Source organism: Oncorhynchus masou, chromosome 5 (genome assembly GCF_036934945.1).
Source record: "Oncorhynchus masou masou isolate Uvic2021 chromosome 5, UVic_Omas_1.1, whole genome shotgun sequence".
NCBI classification, from domain to species: domain Eukaryota; kingdom Metazoa; phylum Chordata; class Actinopteri; order Salmoniformes; family Salmonidae; genus Oncorhynchus; species Oncorhynchus masou.
Window position 1 is genome coordinate 46,116,365 of NC_088216.1, and position 9,520 is coordinate 46,125,884.

Consider the following 9,520-nt stretch of genomic DNA (forward strand, 5'->3'; position numbering starts at 1 on the left):
CACCCCTGGGAGCTGGATTTTTTTTTGTGAGTAAGAAGGATGGCTCTCTTCGACCGTGTATTGATTATCGGGGGTTGAATGATATTACGGTCAAGAACAAGTACCCCTTGCCCTTGATGAGCTCCGCTTTCGATTCTTTACAGGGTGCTACTGTGTTTACGAAGCTTGATCTACGCAATGCGTATCATCTGGTTCGGATCAAAGAGGGGGACGAGTGGTTGACTGGATTCAATACACCTATGGGACATTTCGAGTACCAGGTGATGCCGTTTGGACTTTCCAATGCTCCAGCAGTGTTCCAAGGTTTGGTGAATGACGTGCTGAGGGATATGATCGTCTGCTTGTGTTCGTTTACCTGGATGACATCCTGATTTTCTCCAAGGAGCTTTCCAGCCACATCCAGCATGTTAAGCAGGTCCTGCAGCGGTTATTGGAGAACCGTCTGTTTGTGAAGGCAGAGAAGTGTGATTTTCACGCCCACACTACATTCTTCCTCGGGTACATCATCTCCAGGGGTGAGATCAAGATGGACCAAGAGAAGGTTCGGGCGGTTCGGGATTGGGCCCGGCCCGTATACGAGATTGCAGCTCCAGAGATTCCTGGGATTTGCAAACTTCTATCGGAGGTTTATCCTTGATTACAGCCGGGTGGCCGCCCCTTTAACTGCTCTGACGTCTTGCACCAGAATTTTCTGTTGGACTCCTGAGGCAGACCGAGCATTTCTGAACTTGAAGAGCCGATTCACCAACGCGCCGATTCTCTCTCAACCTGACACTTCCCGTCAGTTTGTTGTTGAGGTGGACGCGTCTGATGTGGGGGTGGGCGCCATCCTGTCCCAGCGTAGCTCCACTGATGGTAAACTCCATCCCTGCGCCTTCTACTCTTGTCGTCTTTCACCAGCTGAGAGAAACTACGATGTGGGTAACCGGGAGCTTCTCGCTGTGAAGCTTGCCTTGGAGGAGTGGCGTTACTGGTTGGAGGGAGCGGAGCAACCGTTTGTGGTCTGGACTGACCACAAGAATCTGGCTTACGTGCAATCGGCTAAACGTCTCAACTCCCGTCAGGCCAGGTGGGCTTTGTTTTTTGGACGCTTCAATTTTTCCCTGACGTTCCGACCTGGGTCGAGGAACGGCAAAGCGGACGCCTTGTCCCGGATGTTCTCCAAGACGGATGAGAGTGGGGCCAAGACTGAGACGATTCTTCCCCAGAACCTTGTCGTGGGAGCCGTTACATGGAGGATTGAGGAGGATGTGATGGCGGCCCTTCGGACGCAGCCCGGCCCCGATAACGGTCCACCCGGTCGGTTGTTCGTGCCTGAGTCGGTCCGTTCTGCTGTTCTTCAGTGCTCCCACGCCAGCAAGATAGCTTGTCACCCTGGCGTTGCTCGGACTATGGCGCTACTGCGCAGACGATTTTGGTGGCCTGCCATGGGAGAAGATACCCGGAGGTTTGTTGCCGCATGTCCTGTTTGTGCTCAGAACAAAAGTACCAATCGGCCCAGCTCTGGGCTTCTTCACCCCCTACCTATTCCTCGGTGACCTTGGTCGCATCTGGCCCTGGATTTTGTCACGGGATTGCCCCCTTCTGTTGGGAACACGGTCATTCTGACCATTGTGGACAGATTCAGCAAGTTTGCTCATTTTGTCCCTCTATCCAAGCTTCCATCTGCCACGGAGACGTCCAAGATCCTGGTTAGGGAGGTTTTCAGGGTCCACGGATTGCCCAGTGACATTGTTTCTGACCGTGGTCCTCAGTTTACCTCTGCTGTCTGGAGATTCTTCTGTTTGGCCATTGGAGCTACAGTCAGTCTCACTTCTGGATTTCACCCACCATCTAATGGTCAGGCGGAGAGAGCCAACCAGAAGATGGAGTCCACGCTGCGTTGTCTTGTCTCCTCTGATCCCACCTCTTGGTCATCTCAATTACCCTGGGTCGAGTATGCCCATAATACCCCTCCTTCATCTGCCACTGGGATGTCACCCTTCCAATGCCTGTACGGATACCAACCTCCCCTGTTTCTTTCTCAGGAGAGGGATCTTTTGGTTCCTTCTGTCCAGGCCCACATTCGTCGTTGCCACCGGACCTGGCATCGGGCCAGGAAGGTCCTCCTTAAAGTTTCTGACTGGTATCAGATCCAGGCGAATCGTCGCCGTATTCCTGCTCCCGCTTATACCATTGGAGATAAGGTTTGGTTGGCTACACGGGATCTTCCTCTACGGACTGAGTCGAGGAAACTGTCACCAAAGTTCATTGGTCCGTTTGTGGTGGAGAGAATCATTAACCCTGTTGTGGTCCGACTCAAATTGCCGGCAACGCTTCGAGTACACCCCACCTTTCATGTCTCCTGCCTCAAGCCGGTTCTCCTCAGTCCTCTGTTGCCCCCTCCTCCTCGTCCACCTCCTCCTTGGATGATCGGAGGTGGTCCTGCCTACACGGTGCGCCGCATTTTGGATTCCAGACGGCGGGGTCGAGGTTTCCAATATCTCGTGGATTGGGAAGGATATGGTCCAGAGGAGAGGAGTTGGATTCCTCGGCGTCAGATCCTTGATGACGACCTGCTTCGTGACTTCAACCGCCTCCACCCTGGCGCTCCAGGTAGTCCGCCCGGTGGCGTTCGTCGGAGGGGGGGTACTCTCACGAATCCCGCTTCCTGAGTCTGTGTTTGCCTGTGTTTCTGTCCTGGAGTGTGTTTCCGGTGTCCTGGAACGCACCCTGTCTGGTTGCCGGGCGAATTAGCTTGTTGGGAGATCGATGTTCACCCGCACCTGTATCCCATCAGTAATCTGCACACCTGTCCTGATCATCACCTCTCCCCTTCAAAAGCTCTGACCTGACATCCATTCCCTGCCGGATCGTTAGCCATGAACAGTATGTTGTGCCCACGAACCAGCCTCCAGTTTATAGAGTTTGTTTTGTTTTATTGTTTTGTACGTCTTGCTTGCCTTTAACTTCACCCGGAACCCATACCCCATCCCTGTCTGCTCGTCGCCAGTGTGTTGTTATCCATTGGATCTGCCTATGCACTCCCATCAACCCACCTCCGCTGCCCGCTCCTCCACCCGGAACTATCTACCTCCACGTTCTCATTGATTAATAAATACTCACCATCTTTATACTCACCTTGTCCTCGTCTGCTTCTGGGTCCAATACTGGTAAACCCTGAAACTCCCAGTCCATTCGAGGTGAAGGAACTCCAGAAAAATACATCTTTTGAACCTTTTACTCTGACCCCATGTCTTGTTTTGTACACTTTGTACAAAATAATAAAATGCAGAACTACAGGATATTTCTTAACGTAGCTCTTTATTAGCTAGCTATAACTGGCATGTTCACGTATCGCCAACCAGGATCAAACTGCCCATGACCTAACCATTTGGGTGGTCTTAACCAATCATAGCACAGTATGATATGGCGGTAAAATGCATCCAATTACACATATGAATATTACAGTGAGCAGCCAGGAGAGGGTGTCTGTTTAATAAACAATCTCCTGTATGTTTGTAATTAAGAGGACCTAGGCAAGCAGGCAGAGCCTAATGTTTCTCACACACAGGGATATAAGCTTGCACTTACACACACAGAGAGGGTATTACGTACTAAATATACCCTGTAAACACAACTATGTAGACAGTGACTGGATTTCTTGTGTTAGAGGATCTTTGGTGAGGACATATCTTAGGGTCAACATGGGGAAGGTGAGACGAGTGCAGCAGAGGAGAACACTGTCACATGGGATTCATATTGATTGAGCTCTGAAATTGATTAAACGTCCCTTGATTCATTTAGTGTGTGTGTGTGTGGCAGGCGTAACAGTACTAGTACTGTATGTCCAGCCATGGTGGTCTATTCACTCCTTTCTTTGTTTACTCTCATGCCTTTCATTCCTTTTAACATTATTCCCACCGCCTCAGTAAGGGATTCCAGTGCTTCTCTCTCTGTCCCATTCTCTCTCCTTGTACTCTTTCTGTCTGTGTGAACAAGGGCTTATCGGCGGCCCTGTCACTCTCCACTTCCACTATTCAGCCCCTAACCCCCCCCCCCCACTCGGATAATTACTCCCCTCCCCTTCTTCCTCCACTGCCCCAGCTCCCAGCCTTCAGTGGGCCCACTCCACTTCTCTCTCGCTCTCTCCTTACTTTATCACTCAATCTTTCTTTACCCTTTACTCTCCCTATTTACTTTCCTTTTCACCCCCCACCCTGGTCAATACTCTCTCTCCCTAGCTGTCACAGGCCCTAAGTGACCTAGGGTCAGGGGCGAAGGGAGTCTGGAAAGACAGAGGTTAGTTGGATGGCAGACTGTACAGGGCCCATCACCTGCTCCATCACCTGCTCTGTTGTTTACATACTGTGAATCCAGAACATACTAGGGACAACAGTGGGCACTGTTGTCCTATCTAGACAAACAAACGCCTGGGGTGAAAGAATGACTGGTCAATGTTTTTTCTCATTTGAGAGTATGTGGGCATGTATTAGTCTCAACAGTGAGCACTGTTGCCCCTAGTGGTCAGTTTCCAAATCATCTCCTGATGTCCTCAGACATTGATGGATGTCAAATACTGACTTGTATCACGGGTGACCTGGCTGTTGTCATTGTGATCATACAATTAGGTTCAGCTATGCCGGCCATGTAGAGTGTTTTCAGTGTGTTCTGGATCTACATTATGTAAACAAGGGAGCAGGTGATGGGCCCTGTACAGTCTGCCAACCAACTAACCTCTGTCTTTCCAGACCTCTTACCTTCAAAAAGGTTTTGGTTTTAATAGGGCGTTGTGGACAGGGAGAGCGAATAAGCGTAAGCATCTGCCTCTGATTATAAAGGTTGCAATTTCCAATCCAGTGATATATATATCTTCTTCTTTTTGCCTATCCCAAACCTTAACCCTAACCTGAGAAATTCTGAGTTAAGGCTTACACTTTAAACACTTCGAAATGTGACGTTTGAGAAGCATGTCTGAACGTCTAATTCTGAAATGAGACTGTGCGAGCTCGTTGATGACACGCACGCACACACACTGTACACACAAGCAATCCCACCATTTACAAATACATAATAACCAGTAGAACTCAAGATTAGTTTATCTGAAACCTGATTGGTTTCGCACTGACGACACCTACTTTTAGTTTGACTGCCCTCTAGACTCATACATGCCCACATACTCTCAAATGAGAAAAAGCATTGACCAGTCGTTCTTTCACCCCAGGCATTTGTTTGTCTAGCTAGGAGACATGGTGCACAGTCTTTTCAAGGGACTGGAAAGGGTAAAGTAGCAGAGCAACCAGGACAGCTATAGACTTCACTTAGTCTAACGGTCTCGCTCAATCTGACCCCTTCAACATGAGATATCTTGAACTGATCTATTTTGTGCTTTCTGTGCACCCAAAGCTGTGAACAAAAGACACATCTGAGCTGATGTAACTAATCAAACATACGCAGTCACATTTACATGCAGATCAACACAATCGAAAGCAAAAATCTCTGAAACTGGAAACACTCATCTCCCTCACTAGCTTTAAGCACCAACTGTCAGAGCAGCTCACATATTACTGCACCTGTACATAACCCACCTATAATTTAGCCCAAACAACTACCTCTTTCCCTACTGTATTTAGTTTATTTATTTATTTATTTTGCTCCTTTGCACCCCATTATTTTTATTTCTACTTTGCACATTCCACTGCAAATTTACCATTCCAGTGTTTTACTTGCTATATTGTATTTACTTTGCCACCATGGCCTTTTTTTGCCTTTACCTCCCTTATCTCACCTCATTTGCTCACATCGTATATAGACTTGTTTATACTTTATTATTGACTGTATGTTTGTTTTACTCCATGTGTAACTATGTGTCGTTGTATGTGTCAAACTGCTTTGCTTTATCTTGGCCAGGTCGCAATTGTAAATGAGAACTTGTTCTCAACGTGCCTACCTGGTTAAATAAAGGTGAAATAAAATTTAAAAAATAAACTGCTAGGTAAAGTACCTTCACCACTGTTATCTGTGTGTGACCCTACCTTATCGGTTGGTGCTGTGGTAACGCAGGCCAGCAGCAGCCCAAGGAGGCCGACTCCTACAGAGACTCCCTTCATCATGACCTCCGCAGAAATGAAGCCCCACAAATCCCACGCAACCTTTTAAAGAAGAGCACAGGATATTATTGGCCAGTAAACAGAGAGTACACAGCAGTCAGTCATTCATCCACCATTTACTGACTATGACGTGCTCGTGTTGAATTGTAGCAGTAACATCTTAAAATAACGTTCTAAAGGTTGGTTCAGCACTTCTATATTCCAGCGAATGAAACTCAGTTGGGATTTTTTTAAATTTTATTTGTTAGTCTCAAATTATTTATGTTGAGATTTGTAAGAAATCATTATAATCCATTGCAGTGCCACACACTGTGTCACCTTACCTTCAGCTAATGGTCATGTGAAATTTGACTGCCGTCATGACTCATGATCGTCGGTGTGGCATTAATGTGTTCACCGTAACAGCACTATTCAATACTAAACATATATTTCAGAAAATATGAAAATAATGGTTGTGGGACAGGAAAGATAGCTAGCCATATGCTAGCTATGGGGATTCGTTAAAGACCAAAATAAGTCTAAATTGTCCAACACAAAACAGTCACAACCAAAACAATTTGCTTTGTTTTGCTATTGACACTTGATTGTTAATTGACGTTCTTTACATTTATTGAAATGAAAAAAACATTGGATATGATAATCTACATTAAACACATATATAAGTATTTATATTTTGGATCCTATTGATTGTGATAGTATGTCAATCACATGTGCCACATTAGTTATGGTATCTATTAAGCCAGCAACTAAGTTCACAATGTGTACAGCATACCAGGTCACTACGGAAACTCCTCTTATATTGCCAAAATAAAGATAGGAAAAGAGACAATTTAAACATCTAACAAACAACATCATTTATTACATACATAAGAAATTCCATCAATCAATACATTTCAGAATCATACAATCAACATTGAACATTTTACAGAGAACAATAGAGATTATATTTCTCTAAATTCAGTTTAAAGGTTTTGATAATCAGGGAAAGAAATCATGTTTTCAAATTATGGTTTTTGTACATTTTGAAAGCAGATAAAATGTCCGAAATGAATTTGTAATATAAGTATGTAGATGCTTATTTATATATGTGCATGCTTATTTATATATGCATGCTTATTTATATATGTGCATGCTTATTTATATATATGTGCATGCTTATTTATATATGTACATGCTTATTTATATATGTGCATGCTTATTTATATATGTACATGCTTACATGCTTATTTATATATGTACATGCTTATTTATATATGTACATGCTTATATATATGTACATGCTTATTAATATATGTACATGCTTATTTATATATGTACATGCTTCACCCTTTACTGCAACTTCTTGACAATTTTTTCGATAGAGACAAATTTTGTGCCTGGTAAGGAATTCAGTAAAATATAAAAAATATACAAAACAAAGAAAGTGTGTGAGTAGTAGATACAGTATGTCTATCTGACATATGTTGTAGGACGTGCTGAAAGTTTGGTAAAAATGGAACACAACATTCATTTTTTTCCAAACCACAATTTGATCCACTTTGGTAAAATGACTCATATAGTACAGTACTTTAGGTAATAGGGTGCCATTTGGGGTGTAAACTTGGACTACAGAAGTAATACAACCAGTGGCTTGGGAAGGGATGTCAGGCTTCCCCCAAAAAATGTACCAAGAAACATTTTATGAAAACATACAATCATTCATCATTCATTTCTGTGTTTCATAATTGTCCTTCAATTCGCAAGAGGCTGAATGTATCTCACAGGGGAAAACATCCGAGTGTGCAAAACTGCTCCCCTCTGTCTCTCTACATGTAGGCCAATTATCTGAGGCTGTCTGGTCCAAATGAGTATGACATTGTTGCCGCCCGTAGCATTTAATACGAGAGAAGCCATAGACCATTTGCCCTCCCTTGACAAAAAAGTATAAAACATTAGCCAATCAGCTTTAAGCTAAACTGAGCAAGCTCAAATATGAATGGTACTGGCGCACCCAAAAAAAGTGTCAAGGAAAGCCAGCTTGGATTTGGCGTCTCTCCTATCAAATTGCATTGAGTATACATCATTGAAAAAAAACGACTTGAATTGTTGCATCTCGTTGTATTGCTGTCCTTCGTTTTACTTAATTCTCCGTACTGGCTAATGATTATAACGGCGATTCTGATCCAACCATTAATTCATACATTGTTGAGCTCCTGGCCTGAGAGGATGGAAGTTTGAATACGTACCTAGATATAGAAGGCTAACATTGCCCATGAATGCAAGTTAGGCTCATGAGCAAGCATTTTAGCCAGGTAGCCTAGGACAACAAAAAATAAAGGAGTGTACTGTACATTCTAACAAATTAGGGGTTCAACAAGGGTTCTTCTAAGATCCTGAAAGTTCTTGGCACTGAAAATTGCCCCCAAAAGTTTATTTCAAGAACCTCATAGGAGGTGGAGTTCCTCAAGGAACACCCTTAGTTGGTGGGGGTTCTTGCAGGAACTTAACTGCCCAACTGAAATAGTTGGATTTGAAAGAACAGCAGGTGCAGGTACTTAACTGAAAAATTTAAAGATCTCCTCAATTTAGGGTAAGGTTTGTCCCTTGTATGATCGAAATGTATATTGTTTTATGATGATAGCATCTATTTTTTAATATTTGTGCAAATCTTTCTTAACAGAAAATGGACACAATTCATTGGATATCAATCAACAAAGAGGTACAAATATTTAGGCTATAAAAATATGTTGAAGGCGAGCTGTATTGGGTGCAGATTACTGAACTGCTCACTTTTGTGGTTGCAGGTATACAGAGGAGGAGACATACAAATGTATGTCAATTGGTATTGGTATGTTATGCAGATCACATTTACCATCCTCCTCCCTTACCTCTTCAATAAATATCCCATAGGCCTCTACATTATGGACAAGGTATGTGTATGAAAACCATTATGAAAATCATTCACATTTACCACAAAAAAACAACGTATGAATACTGTCGTGGGCATGTTTTGTTATTCATCTGTATAATTAAAAATGTTTTGGATTCATACTCCCTACACCTCTGATGACTATAACAGGAAACCTGTTTGATCCCCATGCAATGCAAAATCCTTCTGGCTATGGATACGGAGAACATCAACACGCCAGAGGATATACCCATAGGACTTGGGGCTCTGCTGGGAGTTTAGCTCTTATTTAGATTTTTTTATTCTGCTATGCCACTAGAATCATAATAAACACTCACAACTAAAATATTGTGTTATTGTTGTTATGAGTATTATTCATAATAATAACAACAACAAGGGAGGGGGTAGTTGAAAAATGAACCCCAAAAGGTTATTGAAATAGTTATTTAAGGATCCATTAAAAGGGGTTCTTTGAAGAACCATCTTCAAGGGTTCTTCAAAAAACGTATAGGGGTTACCCCACCGTTTCAATTTGAAGAACCCC

At 43.6% G+C, this 9,520-nt stretch overlaps 1 protein-coding gene and 1 long non-coding RNA gene across 5 annotated transcripts in view; one reads left to right on the plus strand and one right to left on the minus strand.

Annotated features, from left to right (window-relative positions):
- Positions 1–6,145, minus strand: part of LOC135539672 (inter-alpha-trypsin inhibitor heavy chain H3-like) — a 43,583-nt gene extending 37,438 nt beyond the window's left edge. For all 4 annotated transcript variants that reach the window (XM_064965709.1, XM_064965707.1, XM_064965708.1 and 1 more), the window contains exon 1: positions 6,015–6,145. In XM_064965709.1, the coding sequence (XP_064821781.1) occupies positions 6,015–6,092 (78 nt within the window). In that variant the 5' untranslated portion in view covers positions 6,093–6,145. The remainder of the gene's footprint in view (positions 1–6,014) is intronic.
- Positions 6,146–6,166: 21 nt separating this feature from the next.
- Positions 6,167–9,284, plus strand: LOC135539675 (uncharacterized). The gene is made up of 4 exons (XR_010455656.1): positions 6,167–6,268; positions 8,749–8,787; positions 8,873–8,998; positions 9,148–9,284. It is a non-coding gene; the product is annotated as an uncharacterized LOC135539675 (long non-coding RNA).
- Positions 9,285–9,520: the final 236 nt, after the last annotated feature.